The sequence below is a fragment of the Apodemus sylvaticus genome, chromosome 16 (genome assembly GCF_947179515.1).
Source record: "Apodemus sylvaticus chromosome 16, mApoSyl1.1, whole genome shotgun sequence".
Classification (NCBI taxonomy): domain Eukaryota; kingdom Metazoa; phylum Chordata; class Mammalia; order Rodentia; family Muridae; genus Apodemus; species Apodemus sylvaticus.
This window is the reverse complement of record NC_067487.1, coordinates 30,191,193-30,212,823: the sequence shown is the minus strand read 5'-3', so window position 1 is coordinate 30,212,823 and position 21,631 is coordinate 30,191,193. Positions and strand designations below refer to the sequence as shown.

The following is a 21,631-nucleotide window of genomic DNA, read 5'->3' as shown; positions in this document are numbered from 1 at the left end:
ATGGAGCTATGGGCAGAAAATAAAAACAGCAATAGCTTGAAGAGAAAGTGGGCATCCAACACAGAAAATGCATTTCCAGCCCATGGTTGTCCAGTGGCGTTTACTACAGGACACACTGGCAGTGTCCATTGACCATTTCACCCAGCTTTTGTATGCCATAAAAACTGAATTCTTGCAACAATGTTTAGGAGATAATCTTGATCCCAGTGAATAGATTTACACGCTCACTTTTCTATATGTTATCCTTTCAGACATTAATAGTATTAGTACTTGGCTACCTAGAGATTTCTCCATACAAATTGCTGTGCCAAGGGCATTGCATACTCAGCCGCAGTTAGTCATTGTAATAGACCTATGACTACTAACCATAGCTAAAGCCCCAGTTTACTGACAAGGAAGTTGAGATCTAGAGATGTCACATGTAGCAGGCATTCAAATCCAGGTCAACCAGACTAAAAAGGCTGTACTCTTACCTGCCGTGCTGGGAGCATATTGGGATGACTGTCTCTTTCCTAAGGAAATACAGTTTTCCCATTCTCAAGTGTGTGGCTGTGTAACTGTTCACACTCCCGGTTCTTGTCAAAGAGTGTCTCGTTGCCTCCACTGTGTCATCCACCCAGGGCATCCATTCATTCTCTCCATAAATAATTAGTGTCTGCTTTGTGCCAGGTATGGTTCTAGGTACCAGTAAAACATGTGGCTGGAAAGCCCTGCTTTGGAGCACGGGCAGATGTTTGGGGACCGTTGGATGGAGACAGAAATAAGCAACTCGTATAACAAGCCAGAAATGATTAGAGGCTGTTAAGTGCCATTCGAACAAGAAAAGGCAGAGGAGGGCAAGGAGGATGGGGAGGGCTTCTCTGTTTGTTCCATGGTCTGTGCACGTTTGTACCATGTCAGGAACAGCAGGAGGAGCTATCCAAGGTGCTCGCAGGCAAAGGGAAACCAGCTTTAGCCCCTAGGTAGGTCTGTGCTTGTAGAGTCTGGGGAACAAGCAAGAGTCTCTGTGGCTGGGCCAGAAGGAGCCAAGGAAAGGATATGGAAAGAGCTATGTCCCAGGGGACCCTGGTGGCTGTTGTAAGGGTTTGGAGGCCTTAAGGGCTTATGTCTAATCTTCCTTTTATGCTGCTTTCCAGTGGGAAGTGGTATGGCTTTGCAAAAACCAGGGATATATGTATATATGTATGTGAGGATAGTATTAGGGATTAGAAGATAGACTTCAGCCCATAAACAGTTCATCTGTAATGTACATGAATTGTTTCCTCCCTTACAAGTGAGACAGCAAGCACTTATTCCATCACAGTCCAGATTAAAGTACTCAGATTTTAAAATTCAGTTCTCTGTTTGTCTGAACTTGTAGCCACAGTGAGAAGTAAGGGGTTAGTCAAAAGCCACAGGCATCCAAAGCTCACACACAGTTTAATTCTGTGGTGAAGACTGCCTACATCTTCTGTTAGCTTAGCGTATGCCTGATGATGGGAGAGCCATGAAAGCTGACCTTTATAAATGGGGACCGGGCTGGGACAGAAGCATTTAGGACTCATGTGTGCAGTGCCTTTACTGGGGTGGGACTCATCTGTCTCTGGCCTCCTGGGACAGGAGGACAGCAGCAGGATTTCAGGGGTGGGGGTAGGGAGGGGGAAGATGTGGTGAATTTCAGGCTCCGGTCCCATTATAGAAGTAATTTGACCTCTCAAAGCACATATTCTTTTCTGTAAAAGGGAAGCAATAATATAGTGTCTGGGGCTGTCAAGACAGATGTGTTATATGTGAAAATTCTGTAAAACTCCAAATTGCTACATAGATTAGGTGTAATTGTTGTTGGGATGCTTGAAATATTTCATTTACTATTACTACATGTATATAATGTGTTAGGTCAAATCCACTCCAAGTCTCCCCCCTCCCCCACCACAGTTCCTCCCCTACACACTGTCTAAAGAGTCTGTTTGAATCTTTTTGCTGTTATCTTTTATTAAACCCCCAAATGCCATGTGAATTACCCAGGGACTTTTTTGTGGTGGGCAGGTGTCCTATCCCAGAACTACATCCCTAGGCCGGGCCTGCTTTGTCCCAGACTTCCTCGTGAGCCAGGGCTTTCCTTCTCTGGCAACCTCTCGGCTCTGTCTCTGATCTCTCCAGTTATCCCACTTTAAGTCTGATGTCCTGTTGAGACTGGAAACTGCACTGTACTCCAGAAGCTCACAGAGAACCTAGGCATAGGGATGGGTGGACCATACCTGCCTGGAGTGAAAGGCCTGGGCATAGCACTGGCATCCCCACCTGTTCCATGTGTGCCTTGACCACATGGCTTACTTCATGCCTTCACGCCTCAGCGTTCATATTGAAGGTGCAGATACATGCATACACCCCAAGTAGTTCCGAGGAGCGACAAAGAAACATCTCTAAAGCACCTTGTGCAGCATTTAGTCTGTGGCATGGGCCTAGTTAAGCTAAAACTCATTTTCTTCTTTTTAAAAAAATTATGATTTTTTTTTAAAAACATATCCCCAAAACATTAGACAAGGTGTGGGAGGTACTGAAGCCAATTAAGAATAATGAAGAGACAGTGAGCTTATTGCAGGAAAAAAAGTGAAAGGGGAAGATAAAATGAGTTGTTGAGTAAGAAGAAAGTAGAGGAGAGAAAACAGACCGATGTCTGTAAGTCGACATGCCACAGAGATGCTTGCACGTCTCTGATTATGGCTGCTCTAGACACAATTTCCAGGAAATGGAGCCAGTCCAGATGTCTAGAGAGATAGATAAGGAAAACGTGATACATCTACACAATGGGTTAGTATGCAGTCACAAAGAAAAATGAAATCATAACATTTTCTGGAAAACTGACCAAACTGGAGATCATTATGTTACTTGAAATAAGTCAAATTCAGGATGAATCCTGTATTTTCTTCTACATGAAGAATCTAGATTAACATTATATGTGTGCACATATCCATGCCTATGTATTTATCTCTGTGTGTGTTTATATGTAGGACTGTAGGTTACAAAAGTAGAAAGGGTCTAATGAGGTGAGAGGAGGAGGGTAGGGAAAGAATTGAATATATGAAAGAAAGCAGAAAGGGGCCAGTCAGAGCAGGGATAGGGTGGCGGGGAAGAGCAGGGGAGAGCCATGCCTGAGGACACACATGTATGAAGAATCGATTTGATGTGTGAAGAGACACATTGCTTTGTACGTTAACCATAAAAAACAACTAAACGTGTACAAATAGGAGGACAAAGAACTAGAGGTAGTAAGGAGAGGGTTAGTAGGTAAAGGCTGCTCCTCCTTCCACCAGCTCCGTCCCCCACCCACCACCCCTGTCCACCAGGTCATCTCAAGAACAATGTTCAATCAAGAACAATGATCAAGTCCTCCAGGTTTTACAGACACACAGAATTAGGGACACTGATATGCCTGATATGCACATACTGTCGGTGCTACAGACCTTCCGATCATAAAATGCTTTGCTCAAATTTTGCTTGAGGAGATTGCGGTTCTGAAGTCCGGTGTCCAGTCTTATGTTGTATTGGCAGCAGTGATCAGTAATGAGAAACATCTTTCTTGTAGACACAGGCCCTTTTCTGTGCTTCTCCATTGATATTCTGGCATCATTATTGGGAGGGGTTTCCTCCTGTTAACATTTTCTTGCTTGCTTTTTAGAGAGGGTCATGTAGCTTAGGCTGGAACAAACTTACCACATAGCTAAGGATGACCTTCAATGTCTGATCTTTAGTTTTCCAACTTTCCAGTGCTGTGATTACAGCACTGATTACTTGGGTCTTTCATTTTAAACTGTGCAAGAGAGGTTGTAAAACCAAACCTTGTTTTCATTTTTAAAATTTAATTGTGTTTTTTATGTCCATGGGTGTCTTGTCTCCATGCATGTCTGTGTAACACGTGTATGCCTGGTATTGGATCCCCTGGAACTACCATTAAAGATGGTCGTGGGATCTGGTACATGGGTGCTGGGAATTCAACCTGGGTCCTCTGGGAGAGTAGCCAGCGCGCTTAACTGATGAGCCATCTGTCCAGCCCCTTACGCTCAGTTTTGGAAGGGATACATTAGCTGATACCTGATTTTTTACTTGGGTAATAATCAAAGGCTTGTGAAGCTTTTTGAACTCAGTTTTTCTTTTTGGCTTAATCAGTTGATTGGAATTAGAAAAAGCACATCTCTTGTATCTTGTTAGACCTTGTGTTGGCTTTTACTTCTTTGAGAAAATTCCTGGGAGAAACAGCTTAAGGGGAGAAAGATAGAGCTCGCCTTATGGATTCAGAGGGTTCAGTCCATAGACACTTGGATCTACTGCTTTTGAGACTGTGGTGAGGCAAAGAGTCATTGTGGCAGCAGCATGTGGCATGAGAGGCAGCTCATCTCATGATGGACAAGGGACAGAATGAGCAAAAGGGTCCAGGGACCAGACATATCCTTCAAAGGTGTGCCAGGTGTCATAATTTCTTCAGCTGGGCCCCACATCCTAACAGCCCTTTCAGCTCTGTGCTCATCAGCACACTGATAGTAACGATGTTATCAGTTCCCGATCCAGTTCCCCCTCAGTTGCCCCACCATCTGGGGACGATATCTCCAACACACGAGCTCTTGGGGGAAAGACTTCATATCCAAGCCATAACTGGTCTTGCTTTTCACTTTTATTACATTCGTTTCTCTGGGATCCAGATTTGCTTCCTAATGACAGGAGTTATTTAGTAACAATCTGAAAATTATAGACATTCTATAGTGGTAACCAGAAGGCAATGCTAAGTGGACAGTTATTCCATTGTGTAGCTCAGATTAACTTTGTTTCATTAAAGAAAAATGCCATTCTTTTCTTTCTTCCCATGTGTGAGAAGGAAGTCTCCACCGTCTGTTTCCAATTTTCTGTTGATCTTAAATATTACTTTGTAGAAGGGGCTTTTGTCAGCTGCTCCTTGCTAGATGACATGCACTCTTCAAAATCTACCAGTATTTGCCAAGTTAAACATTGATAACAAACAGAACAAACAGGGTATATATAGATACTGCTTTCTAATTCCCCTGAGATGCATTTCTGAATGATAGACAACATATTCTTTTGGTGAAATGGCATCCTGGGCAAGCAAAGACATGGGTACATATCACATCTGTTCATTCTTCAAAGCCATTAATTCTTTTTTAAAGCAAAAACGAGTTCATGTTTGAATAACACAGATTCTCATCATATAACTCAACTCACCTAGATCAGGCTGTATGCCTTACTGGGGGAGGCGGAAAAATCTAGAGTGTCACAGTAACAGTGTGTGCCCCTCACCAAGGGGAGATAGGATGCAGGGAGAAGCAGTTTACCTAGTAGGATCACGATGCACAGAAGGATGGCCACCAGAGCCCCTGTGCTGAGCCCTGTGGGGTGGATGAGGGCCTCGGCGTGGCAGGACTGCATGTTCCCATGGTGGTCACATGCACAGACCCGGACAGTCACTGTCCCAGTGCTGCTTTGGACTGGGTAGTCGTTGTCCGAAATGACCACAGGCAGGAGATAGGTGCTCATCTCGTGTCTGTTATAGCCATTTTTCCGAGTTAGGATCCCTGCAGTGTTGTCTGGAAGCAGAAAGCAAAATGGTGAGTGTGTGGATGCTACGTCATTCATTGAATAGGTTGTGATGGAGACAGATGTGGATGGAGATTGAGATCCAGTCCTGTAGGGACTTGAATAAAGAGAAGGTCAGGAGCTTACTTACCTTTGTTGTCTTGTATGGTAAAGTTTGAGCCACTGGCTGCTTCTGGGGCCAAAGAGAAGGAGAATTGGTGTCCACTGTAAGGATCGTCTTTGTCAACAGCGTGCAGGGTCTGAATCAGCTGCAGTAGAAACCATAAGGTTGTCACAAAGGTTCAGGACCCAAAAGTATTTCTTATAGTTTTTTTATTTTATTTTTTTTAGGAAATTGCTTAGTTTTATAGTTTGTAGTTAATGAAAATGACAGCTCTTAAAAATCTGTCAGTGCATTCCATTCAGAGGGCTCTCCCTTTACTGTGGGATCCACTCTTCCAACAGTGTGGCGTTCACCCGGACCTCATTTCACTATACATCAGAGCCCCTTCCTAGGTTGTGACAATCTGAATGATCTCCAGCCCTTGTCAAAAATCCCCATGGGGCAAGATCACTCAGGTTGAGAAACACCGCTGCACAGTAATACAGAGCTCCAAAATGTCTCGGTGGTTACTGACAGTGTTACAACGTAATGAAATGGATGTATTCTGGACAGCCTATGCAAAAGCACTGTCTTCTTATGCTCCTAGGTTAGCTACTTGGGAAAAAATTATAAAGAAAATGAATGAAAAAAACTGCAATTAACTTCAGCTTTCCACCTTTCCTGCATTTCCATAGTGCACTTCTGTTTTGACAAAGTGCAGCATAATTTCTCTGTCACAGGCTGTAAAGACCTATCTCAGGTGGGTGGCAAATGGGCAAAGCAATAAAATGTTCATGAATTTGTATTACTTCACAGATGGGCAATGTAAATAAGTAAAACTGTGAATTATAGGCAATTGGATAATATGTTCTAGTTATTATTTTCAAGTACATATGCAAATTAAGCTATCTGTTCACCAATAAAGATTTTATTCCAGCAACACTATGACTAATCTATTTTAATGAAAACTTAAGACTGATTTGGAATCTGCGTCAGCCTTGGAGACTGATGAACTTCCAGTTCTTAAAAACTATTTGTTCTCTTATGCAAGTTAAACATTCATCTTGGTTATTATTTATGGTATTAATATCCTTGGCATCCACTTCATAGATAATTCAAGAGGAGCCCTCCGCTGTGTGTATCATCTCAATTATTAGATCTAAATTAATTTGACTTCCAAGCTGAAGGTGCTTTTTAAAGTACAACTCACCTGATCCGCCTTTGCTTTTTCACAGACAAAAGTTTCATAGAACTCAGCAAATTCTGGGGCATTGTCGTTGACGTCGAGAACTTTAATATATAGAGGCACACGGCTGCTTTGCTTTGGATTATCTGATGCACACCAAAAAGAAAGAAGCAGGCATTTTTGTGTCGGTCACCATTTCCCCTTAGACACAGCAGCCGCCTACTCTTTCATTCCCTGCTGGGGGGCGGACTTCCGGTCTGAGGGGCAGGAGTTAGGAGCTCACGCTTTCTCTCTTATCCACCTAATCCACATCTGTTTGAATGTTCATTTATTAAAACCTTCTTGAAACATCTGACACTTAATATGGGCTGGTAAATATTTTGGGTGCTGGGCCAGAAAAGGATCTAAATAAATAGAGTGAGTTTTAGGCAGTCATTCTAATGTGGAGACAAACACAAACACCAGAGGGGGAAATGAGGCAGTGCACGGGGATGGAGAGAGATGGCGCTGTTAGGTTGTGTGGGATGACCTGGGATGGCGGCTCAGGGGCACCAGATCACATTTGATCGAAGAGAATGTGTGAGCGCGTGCAAACATCTCGATTCCCAAGGAAATAAAACAGCGAGTGGAAAGGCTTTGGAGTAAGAACTGATTTTATACAAGCACTCAGAGTTTCATTCGCTGACGGTGGTGAACAAGTTCTGACAGCAGTATTCTTAGATCTCTACTGTCTATTTTTCTCAGACTATCTTCCCAAAGTTAAAGAGGCTGCACTTAAATTGTGGTATGTCTCAATCACCTATATTCTCAAATATATCAGAGAAACATTAAATACTAAAAATAGAAATTTTTAGGCATAAATATACATAAAATGACTAGTAAAAAACTAAATTTCATGTTTTAAAAATGGCCATTTATAGTAGAAAATTATATTTTAAAGTTCTAAGAGTGTACTGTTGTTGGTGTCTCTGCCAGTCTGTTGGTACAAACTCTGCAGTCCAAATTTCTATCTCACAAATGTCTAATGAGGAACCGTTGTCACTATCAATGCAAGCGCCTCTTTGACCCACATCAGACATTTATCATCCACCCTGCCCTTCAGAGACTCACATCTCCTGAGATATGTTGGCAAAATGGAACTACAACAAACTATTTGATATGGAATATTTTGCAGCAGATATCCAGCTGAGATAAAAGTGTTTAGAACTTCCGAAATTAAAAACAAAATCTAAAAGAACTATATACATCAGAAGCCTATTTCAAACACTAAAATATTATTTTAAAGACTATCCTTTTTTACATGCTTCTGCCTAACAGTGCTCACTGCTCACATTAACTTACATTGAGTAAAATAATTTCATTTGAAATGTATTTTTTTGGCATTATTTTTCTTTGCATTGGATTTCACGCAAAGTGCCGCAAAATTCATCCTAAACATTTTATTGATTATTTGGTGCTTTATATTGCTCGATTTGATAGACTGTGGGAAAGTGATGATATGTAGCTCTTAATTTGTGTAGAGATTGAAATAGAAATTCTATAGAAGGTTAGAAAGAATATCTAAAAGGTGCTGGCCAGTGCCCACATTCTGATGATACATGGCTCTATGCAGTCCCTTGCCTCCTCACACAAGATGTGAGAGTCCACTTCTTTCCAGGTGTTTTCGTGACTTTCTAGCTTATGATATTTGGGAAATCATATCTACCATGTATGTATTCTATTTATATATATATATAATAAACATATAAGTAAATATATATATTTATATATATAGCCTCTATATGCATAATATTTATGTAAACTCTCCATCTATACATCTATCTGTCTCTTTGTCTGTTCCTCTGTCTGTCCCTCTGTATGCCCATCCATCCACCCATCCATCTATGCATCCATCCATCCCTCCATCCATCCATCCATCCATCCCTCCATCCATCCCTCCATCCATCCATCCATCCATCCATCCATCCATCCATCCATCCATCCATCCATCCAGGATTTCTCTCTTATAGTCCTGGCAATCCTTGATTTCAGAGAGATCCACCACACCACCATGCAGGCTCAATATATTTCTCTCCCTCTCCCTCTTCTCTTCCTTCCCCTCCCTTCCCTTCCCCCTTCCCCTCCCATCCCCCTCCCTCTCCTCTCCTCCCTCTCTCTCTCAACCCCCTCTCTCTGTGTAGATCCCATATTTTTGTTGGGTGTCTTCCTTTATCACTATCCACCTTACTGATTGCTGAATGCTTTCTTAGTCTAGATAGCCAACTTGCCCTTGAGACCTCCTCTCTCTGCTTCCCGAATGCTGAGCTAACAGGCAGCCACCACATCTGCCCAGCTTTTATGTAGACCTTGGGGATCCTCACTTTCCTGCTGGGCCATCTCTCCAGCCTGGAGAGATGTGTTCTTATTTCATAACTGCAGACCATTCACATTTTTTCTCCAGTCAAGGTCAAGCAACACACACTGAGAAGAAACATTGTCACAGATCTCTCTTCAGTGCTCTTTTGCTCAACATACAGGAGCAGGGCCATTGATGTGAGGTGAATAGCTTTGGCCATGCTTGAACAAGCTGTCACCTCGACACTCATTCCATCAGTGGGGACAGCACTGATGAGGTTGGACTTACTAATCTCTGTTGCTATCACTGTGATGTTGTGCCACAGCAGGGTTTCCCGGTCGAGAAGTTTTGATGTAAAAATTGAACCATTTCCAGAATCAATGTTGAATATCCTGTCCATATCTGTGTGTCTATCCACAGAATACCTGAAAACACAGAGTGGAATTTTTACTTTCCTTGACTTGCTCTTTTCACAACAAAAAACAACTTCAAGAATATCTCATCTATTAATTCTTTCTATTTGTAATGCTTTGTAGCATCTAGAACTGTAACGTTAAGCAAAATATTTTGATAAATTATATCTTTACAATCAGCTTGAATAGTACACTTACTAGGCAAGTTGTATGATTTTGCTAATTTCTTTTTAACATGCAATTAGACCAAGTTTATTTTAATATGTAATTTAGATTACGTTTATATAGTGACTAATTTCTTATGGCTTCGTGGTGTGTGTGTGTGTGTGTGTGTGTGTGTGTGTGTGTGATGTGTAGGTTGTATAGGCATGTGTAGTGTGTAGGTGTGTGTGTGATTTGTAGGTGTGTGTGTATGTGGTGTAGTTGTGCATGTGAGTTATATGTGTGATGTATAGGTGTGTGTGTGGTATGTGTGATATATAGTTGTGCATGTGGTGTATGTGTGGCGTGGTGTGTGTGTGTGTGATGTGTAGGTCTGTGTGTGTAGTGTGTGTGGTGTGAAGGTGTGCATGTGGCATATGTGTGTGTGTGTGTGTGTGTGTGTATGTGAGGTGTGGTGTATGTGAGTGAGTGGTGTGTGTTTGGTATGTGTGTGTGTTATGTTTTGTGTGTGTGTGTTTATATGTGTGTGTGTGTGTGTGTGTATGTGTGTAGATCTCTATGTGAATGTGCTCACACGTCATCAGAGGTTGATGTTGAGTTTTTCTCAATTGCTTTCCTCTTTATTCACTGAGGTAGGGCCTCTCAGTTGAACCCAGAGACCATCTCTCTGGCTAGCCAGCTTACTGTGGGGAGTCTCAGCTTTTGTCTTCAGAGTATTGGAATTCTAATCAGGCAACTGTGTCCACTTGTCCTTTATGTAATTCATAATGGCCATGATGTCACTAGGCCTTCATTGTAGCCTCAAGACATTTAACATGACCCTTTCATCCTCAGAAGTGCTCAGACATATTTAAAAAGCTATCTACTAGTTTTGACATTTCTGCCATGAACCAACAGTTATTAAAACATTTAGGCAAGAACATTGAACTTACTTGATCTTTTTTCTTTTTTTTCTTTTAGAAGACATGACAAATATTTGTAACACATTGCTACTTCTCAAAAACGAAATTACTGTCCTCATCGACTGTGAGAAATCTAATAGTTATCTATGAATATCTTTATCCCTCATGAAAACTGCTAAGTCTAGGAAGTCACGCTTCCTGCTCTCAGAAGCTGCCACGACCATACAGTAGCCATCATTTGCCCTTTGCCTTGGTCTCCTGGTACAGTTTAAAGTTTTATAAATAATCATGGTTCTTTATGAAGTCTTGAAATATACGAGAAGTAGTGAGGAACTCCAAGTCGAAGGCAGCTTTAAATTTTAAAGAGAGAAGATTAACTAGTTAGAAAATAACTGAAATTTATATTGTCTTCCTTAATTGGGAGATTAAACATTAATGGGAACCCTAAAATGCCTATATTGTTTAGGAAAGATGATTATAGACAAAGCTGTATTTTCTTTTTGTTATGATTTCCTTTCCTCTAAAGTCATTTCAGTTTATATCAGGGATACTTATTGTCCAGAAACATTAACTGTGATCATTGTCAGTAGGGAACCAGGCAGCTGGCCTCTGCATGACCATAGTGAATGATTTGACCTTCTCCTTTGGGACTTCACTGCATTTTGTGATTAAATGATTTGCCTTGTAATATGTCTTCAAGTGAGGGAGATTTGTGTGGTGGGACAGAGGCTGCCTTTGCATGTAGATTAAAAAAAGATTTGCTTTATTTTCATTTATGAATATGTGTTTGTGTGTGTGCATATGCACATCAGCCTGGGTACCTAAGGATGTCAGAAGGGGGCATTGGATCCCTAGGAGCTGGAGATATAGGCAGTTATAAACCACCCGATATGAGCACTGGGAACCAAACTTGAGTCCCTTGTCAGAGCACTAACTACTGAGCTACCTTTTTAGCCCTGACTTAGACATTGTACATGGCAGGTATCAATAGTAACCTGTTCTTTTTCTTGTATGTATCAAAAGACATTGTGATAAAGTTATGGTAGGACATTGTCTTGTGATTAAAGAGTTAAAGATGGTGACTACATTAAGACCTCAACATTTGGGCAGTTGCTTGTTCACCTAACATAGTCTTATACCATTATTCAATATGTGTGTCTAGACTAACTCCAGACTATGTACAGACATAGTTTCTTAATATAAGAATAATTTTTTCCTATAAGGGAAGTCACTGGAGTATGCATCGATACATCATGAAATCTATGTATGTTTCTAGACTTAAATTCTATATATGTACATCAAATCTACATGTACTAAGGGAAGACTGGCAGCAAATGTCTTTAGCATGAAACCAACAGCCAACCCAGCTTAGCAAGCTAAGTACTTCCGTTCATAACACAGAGGACAGTGAAGTGAGTGAAACTGGCATTCGGTTTAAAAACTAGTATAAAAGTATTTAGCCTAAATTTGAAGAAGACATTGCTTTCAAGTTAAAAGCATGTTGAACTATCAGAGAGGTAACTTAAGCTTATATTTGTTAACTTCTTGCATTAACACTTTCACATTGAGCTTCACACTGACTTTAAGGTCCATGTAGTGAGGAGGAGCTCCAAGGGAGAGAACAGCTGTGGAAGTACCTAAGGCGCATGTGCTGTGGGAACAAAGCCATCGTTCACGTCCCGACTAACCATGCTAATTACATGGGGAAATACTGGGTCCAAGGAGCTCACATGTGGCTGCACTGGTGGATCGGAGCCCTCTTCACTGTGTCAGAGAGCTTTCAGTAGATACATAAACATGGCTCTACGTGCCCCAAGAGTGGAGCAGGTATCTGCGTGTTTCAGATATGAAGGTTTCATGAGATTTGACCAGAGCAGAGGAGACTGGATGTTAGAGCACATGCGTTTAGAGTTACACACTCTTATCTCTGATAGCATTCTTCACACAGCTACAGAATGGCTATTTAAGGGTGTGGTTTGGGATTAGAGCTTCCAGATGGATGGCTTCTCACCTCAATTAGAGAAAATTCAGGCTTTACCGTGAGCTGTGAAGCCCAGCAGGACCCTGTGCCAGCCTCCCTGCTGCCTCTGCTACCTCCTCCTCCACTCTCATTCCTTGCCTCCCCTCTCTCTCCACATCTCCCTCCTTTCTCTTCCCTGTCCCCACTCCGGGTTCCTCTTCTTTGCCCTTGATGTGCAGACCTCCCAGCCACTCCTACAACAGCGGAGGTTGGCTTCAGCGTTAGACCTCTCCCTCCTTTACACCTCTGCAGGTCTCCCAGGATTCTACAGAGTGCGTCCGTCCCTCCATTTCTTCCAAATCCTTACTGCAAAGATTTCCTACTAAGAAGGCTAAGCCCGGTCACACCATCTTAAACAGGATCCCCATTAATTTGACTTTCTGAATTTCTTCACCTGACCTACTGCATATTTATCCTTTGTTTATTTTTCTCTGTAAGCTCTCTATGTTGCAGACTCTGTACTTGTCTGCTGCATTCCCTTATATAGGATGTGCATGGTGTCTGTCAGGTGCCCTGATCAGACCATGCCTGTGGACGCACTGGCAGGAATCACTACAGATTGTATTTTATTTTTTTCCTGTGTTCTTTATCTATGGAGAGTGATTTACATGACAGAATTCTGATTTAGTACCATTTTCATTTATTCTACTGAGCTGAAGGTTGGCAGTTGGTTGATTCCTGGATTTGCATATGATTCCAGAATCCCCAAGTTGTCAGTGGCCTCAAAGAGCAACGAGGCTTCCTGCCACATGATTTATAACTAAGGAGGCAGCAGAGCTCAGGGAAGATGGAGCTTGTTTACATAGCATTAATTTGGATCCTATCCTATTAATTTCTCCAGAGTTTCGCAGACATATCACCAAACAGTTCTTGTTTTTATTTACACATGCAAGAGGAAAATTATTCATCTAAATGGAGTATAACTCTGCCTCTAAGTGTTACATGACAGGTCCTCTAGCACTTGAACAGCATGCTGGCTATCAGGCTCAGTGGCTGCTTTATTTCTGTGGTCCACTCTATGTCAAACCATCTTAAACCTTACAATGAGCCCCAGGTCAATCAGCTGCGCCACCTAGTGAGTTTAAGTGAGGTCAGTCACCACACATAAACAGTGAAGTCCTGTACTGCTCATCCGAATGTTGGTTTTCTTTCAACTTTTGGGTACTCAAGGTTTATGCTGTTGCTAAAATAGTATTTATGGAGTGAGCAAGGACAGTTAAAGGCGCTATTTGGAATAGTTTTTCAGCAACATAGAATTGTCTAACTGGAAAAAAGGATTCCTCTCTTCTTAAGGAGCAGGTGGGCATTTGGATAGAAAAAAATGGACTTATGAAAGAGATGGTGCTGAGGTGCACTTACTTGATGGGATTCCTGGCGGCGTCAGGGTCCTGAGCTGCAACAGAGCCTATGGTCGTGTTTATCTGAGCATCCTCTCGTATCTGCAGGATGTAGGCCAGTTTGCTGAAGACAGGAGGTTCATCTACATCATCTACCACGATTCTCACTGTGGCCGAGTCTTTGAAGGGACCCAGGTAGAGAAATCGGGGTTCGACGTGTGGATTGGAGGCTTCCACCTTGAGGGTATATACTTTCTTTTTCTCAAAATCCAAGAGCTTCAGAAGAAAGGGAGGCAAGACACAGAGAGGCAAGGCAGAAGCCATCTTAGTGCAGATCTCTAACAAATGGATGCAACCCGCCTGCTAGAGAATCACCACACAGTAGAGCAGTGTCGAGCTGAGGCAGCAAAGATGAGATGTGTCCCTAACCCCTACATTACCATAGAGTGTTAAGAGGAAAGCTATTACATCGGTTGTGAAGAACCAACTTCAACCATGGTAGAAATATGACCTGAATGTCTACTGCCACTAAAAAGTGGTTTTCAGTTGCCAGGCATGTGGGGCAGGAAGGAAACTGGACTCAGGGGTCTTTCTCAGGCTCCCTCTCTCCTTTAAACTACTTTGTGTTTGAACAGAGTGGGGAGCCAGGGGCAGGCTGGCAACATGTAGGAGACGTTTTGCCAGGGGTTCTCACATCTGGCTTTATCTGCTAGGTGTTTAAAACTTGCCAATGCCTGGAAATCTACTCTTGCCCGCTAAAGCAAAATTTCTCTGGTGGACACTGACATCTAATATTTGAAATACCTTTAGGCAAGTCTGAGTGTAGCCAGAATTGTGACCTGCAGATCAGATCTGTGACTCTCTCTTACCTATTCAGACTAAATAGTTTTTGCAGGAGTTAGTATAATCTTTCCCCAGTATCCCCACAAGGGCACTGGGCTAATTACTTGCCAAAGAAGGCAATGATCCCGTTGTTAAAGACCTCTAGGAAAAGATTTTGCATTGGAGACATGGTGAACCCAAATGCATATTGCTGACTTGTAGGTTTAGATGATATCATGACAAGGCTCACTGGAAGCATTATTAATCAAGTCGTCCGTGAATGCGATTTAGTTGGCTAGGCAAAATTTCAGTTTGAATCTGATAAGGCACCAAGAAAATTAAAAAGGTTAATGCACACTAATGGGCTTCCTAATCATATCAGGGTCTAAAGCATCGGTCTGAAGTGTCACTTAAGCATGTTTTATTGTGTTTCCAGAGATTCAGACATGTTCGTAAGAGGAAATTTTTCTTTTTATTTACATCTATCATGCTTACGTACCCCAGTAAGCCACAGTGGGCTAAGGGAGGAAGAAGGCATTCTAATATACATGACAAAAGAGAAATCAATGAAAATTAACTTAAATCAATACTTTCAGCCCCAAAGCACACAGTTTGTTGGTTTTTAACCATGGCCACACTTTGGTGTAGAGCTCTGTGGTGCCAGGCAGTTCTGAGAGGTGAAATAGCATGCCAGCATGCGGGTGAAGGGGGGAGTTCAGGACCCTATGCTTGCTGTCCTCATGTTGGAGAAAGTAACTGAAATTCCTGCATTTGTTTGAGGGTGTGCTCTGACTCCGGTCACCTCACTCGCTGCTAGCACCAGCCTTTCCTCCAAGCACAGTTCACAGTTTGCAGGCACACCCTCATTTGTTGGCTTCTTCAGTCCTTGTCAACTGACCCCTGGCCTATGGGTTCTAGGACAGCGGAGATCATCTGTTGTAAGTGCCATCGCAAGGCCAGCAGCCACAGCAAGTGTCTCATCGTACGTCTTTGTTTATCATTTCTATGCATCTCATTTATTTCTCTTATCTACTTAGAAGATTTTTTTAGTAGAAATTTATTGAAGGTATAGATGTAATAAATACATAAAAATACTTTTGACTGTGAAAAGGCTTATAAAAAGTGAGTAAAAGAAGAATCTGAATAAACGTTTATAGAACATTGTTATTGTCCTTGGTAACTTGAGAGCCAGAGTGAAGTACTTCATGGTAAGACATTAAGGGTTACCTTGTTCGATATCTATGCAAATTGTACGGGCATAGACAAATAGTCTCCTTTCCCTGCTTAATAATAGTATTTAGAGTTGAATAAATCTAATAAAGAGCTGTGTTTATATCCATCTTTCTCTTCTTTCTCTTTCTCTATATGTGCATGCATGTGTATGTGTGTGTGTGCATGCATGCGTGTGTGTGTGTGTGTGTGTGTGTGTGTGTGTGTGTGCATGTGTGTGTGTGTGTTTGCAAGTGCACTCATGTGTATTCTGTATTTGTGTATGGAGGCCAGAAGTCAACATCAAGTCTTCTGACACTATGAACCTTATTTCTGCTCGACCACCTGGCCAGGGAGTCTCCAAGCTCTGCCCTTTTCCACCTCTCCTCCGGCACCCGCGTCTCCAGCAAGTGCCACCATGCACAGACTTCATTCATGTGGGTGCTGGGAACCTGCACTCCCTCGGCCCCTCATGCTTGTACCAGCTCCATACCCACAGAGCCACCTCCTCCGCCCCAGGAGTTGTAGCCAATATCCATATATTGATAGCATTACCTTTTTGACAGTTATAATCCCTTCCTGGGTTTCCTGGTCGGTGATGACGTCAAACATATCGTGTCCCTCACCATCTGTGATGCTGTACTCGATCTCTGCATTTTCCCCCATGTCAGCGTCACTGGCTTTGATCCTGCCAATTGGTGTTCCCGGCAGAGAGGACTCAGGGGTCTTAAACTGGTAGGTACCTATCAATCATCGAACATACGAGTGAGGCAGAGCCGAGGAGATACTCTACCATAGCAAGCTTACCTTATTAATACTTAATAAGATACTCAACCATAATACTACTCTACCATAATACTCTTCCCCAGAGGGGTGCCTTCCAAGAGCCTAACTGACACTAGGACTAACTACTGAATACAGGGTTTAATTCAGGTTAAGTACTCTATTTTTTCTGTGTTGATTTTTTAATACACACATATCTTTGATAAAATTTAACATATATACTGGCATAAAATAGACTATCAGCAATAGTTTATTTTTCACTAAGAAAGGAGAGTGAGTATAGCAATATAATATATGACAACTGTATTTTAAATACTATTTCCGGGCTGTGGGTGAGAACAAGCGGAGCTAGCAGGAAGCCCAGCGGTGGCTGAGGCTCTGTGACCTCACCCTGGATGGGGACAGACCGATGGCTTCTCCACAGTAATGAACGACACCCTAATCTCCTTACGTCTTTACTGTCATGGTCATTAGACTCCTCCTCCTATTTCATGGTCTGTCTCCTTGCAATGGAGTGTTTTCTTCTTGCTCTGTAAACAAGCTTCCAAATTCATGGTGTCCTTTTGAGACTAAGAGGGAGAGGAGAGTTTCAAAAAACCCCGTGAAGGTAAAATAGCACAAAGAATAGAACACTTAACCTGGATCGACTTGAAGTCAATTGCTATGTGTTCTTAATGGGGATTTTTCTTGACCTTGCTAACACTAGCCGAAGGGGGAAGCAAATTATAGCAATTTAAAAAATACCCAACTAGTCATATTTTGATTCATAATCAGAACTGGTTCTAGATGCAGAGGTAGGGAGATGGGCCATACACCAAGCCATGGTGTTCTTTATGTTTCCCTTCGGCTAGCTCATTATTAATCTCAGTACAGCATTTTCTCTTACACAGATTTTTAACAGACATCCGTATATACATATACATTTTGGCATATATAGTTTTGTTTTTGAGATAGCCTCACTATGTAGATCAGGCTAGACTGGAATTCATGGAAATCGGATTGCATCTGTCTCCAGAGTTCTGTGATTAAAGGTGTTCGCCATCACACCTGTCAGCATACTTATGTATTTAATTATAGCACTTTGTAGATGATACTTATTTTTAATATCCTCATGTTTTGAAATTAGTCTAAAGACAAAAATATGAGTTTCAGCTTAGATCTGACAGGCTATGTTCTTTGTGTGTGTGTGTGTGTGTGTCTATGCATGTATGTGTGTAAAATAAAAATTATCCTAGCTTTGATGGTTAAGTGGTGAGCATATCTGCCTTCTAAAATTTATTCTATTCTTATGTTATAATTTCCTAATTATTCATCCATGATTTTGGAAAAGCAAAAAAACAAAAAGCCTCTGGCCGGCGGGACCACTGAGTGTAGGTCTCCAGTGTAGCAAACTCCCTGAGTGTTTGAGTGGGCTGCTAGCCGGAAAAATAACCTGTTTCCATTTTAGGACTTTCTGGAGGAGTTTTAGGTCTCAAAACTTTTCTTCTGCCTATGTCATAAGCTGCTGTTCTGTTTTTGTAGCCAGCTGACTATATACTTGGAGAATAAAAGGTGAAACCATTTCCTATTGATCATTTGGATCTCCCTTGTAAAGGAGATTAGTTGGTCATCTTTTAAAAGATGCCAGAGTAGAGGAAATGGGTTTCCTTTTTCCTTCAGACCTCCTTTCTCTCTTTCTTCTCCCCTCTCCCCCTTTCCTATTTCCCCTTTCTTCCTTCTACTTATTTTAAAAGATTTATTATTATTTTTTTATTTTTCTGAATCTATGTATGACTGAGTATCTGTATGCTATGTGTGTGCAGGTGGCCATGGAGGCCAGAAGAGGGCGTGATATTCCTTGGTGCTGGACTTACAGGCTGTTGGGAAGATCCTGGATTCTCTGGAAGAGCATCGAGTACTCTTACCCAGTTGCTGAGACATCACGTTAGTTCCCTTCTTTTGAAAAATAGGATCTTCTTAGGCTGGCCTGGAACTCTTTATAGAGCCCAGGTCTGGAAGCCACTATTGCTGCCCAAGTGCTAAGATTATATGTGAGAGTCACTATACCCAGCTACATTTTCTACTTAATGATTCAGATAACCTTTTAGGGGAACATGGTCACAAAGACATCTATTTTTGAAGAAAAAAATTGCATCACAACCACTTCCCACTTGGGAAGTCTAGCATGAAACTCCCATGCTTGAGAGGAAGGTAGTCTTCATGGCCATTGTTTTCCCTTCTCACATGATTGTGAAAGTTAATGGAATCTGAGATGCTATTCAGTATCTCACTTAACCACAATATAGAAAACCCTTTATGACTACAAATTGATTAAGCACATAGCAACTTCCTAGTTTTAGAAATAGGAAAATGATAAATCCTTCCCTTGCAAAGTTTTGTGAGCTTTTAGCAGTGGTTTCCTGCCTGATGAAGTTCACAGAAGCATAGAGGCCATTTTCCCAGCAAACAGCAACACGCTTGTACACATACGCTTTGCTCAAGCAAATGTATCAGGAAAGAGAAAGCAATGGTGTTGCTTTTACAACAGTGGCCGTATCAGAAATCACTGCTAATTACCAATGGTGGAGCATAAGTGTTCACACTTCTTGAGCATAAGTGGTGTTTTCAACTCATTTAAATAATTTTAATACGAGTGCCAGTTCTTCCTAAGTCCAGTGGTTTTGACACCAGTGCCAACAATGGAAATATCTTTAGAGTTAAAATTTTACAAAAGCATATTGCAGAAAGCCATTCAATCAAATGTCCCTACTCTGGGGGAAACGGGGTGGATTATCATTGACATCTGTCAGTGTGATGTTCACGGTCGTGGTCCCCGACAGTCCGCCCATCTGGCCGCCCATGTCCTTGGCCTGAATCACCACTTGGTACTGTTCTCTGTTTTCTCGATCCATGTTGAGCAAGGCCGTCTTGATGATACCTACGGATTTGAAATTGAAATTCAGAAGTGGAAGGAGAGGCATTAACAGTATTTTATGGAATCATTTATTTATGCAAACAAATGTAGACTGTCATCCACAATATGCAAAACGCTATGCAGATGTCACTGTGATATAAAGATGATTATACGCAGCCTTTCCACTGAAGGAAATTACAATCACACAGGGGGAGAGATACTCATTAAAAAGCCTGTATTACAAGGAGAATGAAAACAAGTACAAGTCAAAGCCTGAGCAAGAGAGACTGTGAGGAATGCAATGTCGGTGTCATAGGATGACGTTGTGAAGTATGACTGGTATGTGGCATAGGCAGACGTGCCACATGTGCTGCTGGGTACAAAGCTTAGAGGCAGACGCCGGGCAGCTCCACAGCCACATGCCTGAGCGGACACCAGCAGCCCACATTATCAACTTGGCTACTTGCTCCTCAGGAGTGTGTACGCTAATGAATGTTCTGTGGGTTTTATAAACCACAAAACCATGTGCTATGGAAAATGGCCCTAGGGCCCGCCCAGTTATGATCTTGCATGATCCTTGAGAATTTGGGTTTTCTTACAGAGAATGGGAAGATCAATTCAACCAATCCCTACAGTAACCAACATTTTAAAGATAGGTCAAAGTTATCTCTGCTGTTAGGCAGCTGGATAATGACGTGAAAGAATATCTCAAAGTTTGCCTGATCTCTGTAGAGTGTTTATGCTTAAATTAACTTTCTTTTAAAAAAATCACCAGAGTAGGCTCTGTAGCCCTCTCTGCTCCCACATTCTCAGGCTTAACCACTAATGAAGCTGAAAATATCTTTTCTTCTTTTTTAACAAGAATGCCTCAGACAACAGGTCAATTTCATTCCCATAGTCTTGGCTTCAAGGCACAGCAGCTTTCTCGTCTCCAAATAATAATTGTTCTCTATTTAAACACAGGAAATCACCTTAGCCTTTTGTCCCATAAGTAGAATAATTCTAATTTTTCTTTCTCATTGTCTTCAACTCTCCATTTTCTCTCTCCTTGGGATTCTTTCCAGGTTCATTCACCTTTTAACACATTCTAGCTAGATGTAGTAACCCAGAAAAGCTCTGGCTTAAAATAAAGGATAATGAAAAAAATATGAAAGGAACCTGAATCAAAAATATGTATAGAATCTACCATATGATACAAATACTTTGTACTGAAAAATAAACCACCAGATGTCATGGTTCTTTTGACAGAGGTGCTTGTCTCTTCTGCATTAGATGACCACACTTGTGCTCCATATTGTGGAGAGAGGCCACAGCACCTACATGCTATTTATAGCATAGCAAGCACACACTGTCCAGGGTTGGCTTGCTCTGTGTTAACCCTTCTCAGCCCAGATGGCCCTAGAGAACAAGGTTGCTATCAACTAACTTGACTAAGCATTTCGAAAAATGCCTGAACCCCAAACATCCACAGAATGAGAGAAGACAGCAAGAGATGATAATGAGAGAAATGTAGGCATTGCAGCTCCCAGAAACACTTGACCAGAGGGAAGGACTGAGCCCCAGAATGACAGAATGCCATTGTGATGCTCCTTTTCTGCCCTGTGATCTGCTGGCTGGAGATGAGATGGAAGACTTGTTTTTTTGGGATGTTAATCAACTGTCTTCTCAGATTGCCAGCTCTCGAATAAAGCAGTTTAAAGATCCAGTTCCTGTCTCTTCTCATTGGCATCTGTGACAGGCAGCAACAAGTCCAGCATTCCAGTTAGACTTTGCAGGGCAAGTTTAAAAAAAAAAATAAGATGATGTAGACAAGATTCCATAAGGCAAGCTGATTTGTTGGACAGGATAGGGTAGAGCATAACGTCAGAAAGAGTAGTACAATATCTCAATGGTGTGACAAACTA

General features: G+C 41.8%; 1 protein-coding gene across 1 annotated transcript in view; it reads right to left on the bottom strand.

Annotated features, from left to right (window-relative positions):
• The window catches only part of Cdh6 (cadherin 6), a 131,780-nt gene that overhangs the window by 3,309 nt on the left and 106,840 nt on the right, over positions 1-21,631 (bottom strand). The window contains exons 5-11 of the mRNA XM_052159941.1: positions 19,584-19,751; positions 16,607-16,794; positions 14,043-14,296; positions 9,475-9,611; positions 6,876-6,997; positions 5,714-5,831; positions 5,322-5,573 (exon numbers count right to left, since the gene is read on the bottom strand). Of these exons, the coding sequence (XP_052015901.1) occupies positions 5,322-5,573; positions 5,714-5,831; positions 6,876-6,997; positions 9,475-9,611; positions 14,043-14,296; positions 16,607-16,794; positions 19,584-19,751 (1,239 nt within the window). The remainder of the gene's footprint in view (positions 1-5,321; positions 5,574-5,713; positions 5,832-6,875; positions 6,998-9,474; positions 9,612-14,042; positions 14,297-16,606; positions 16,795-19,583; positions 19,752-21,631) is intronic.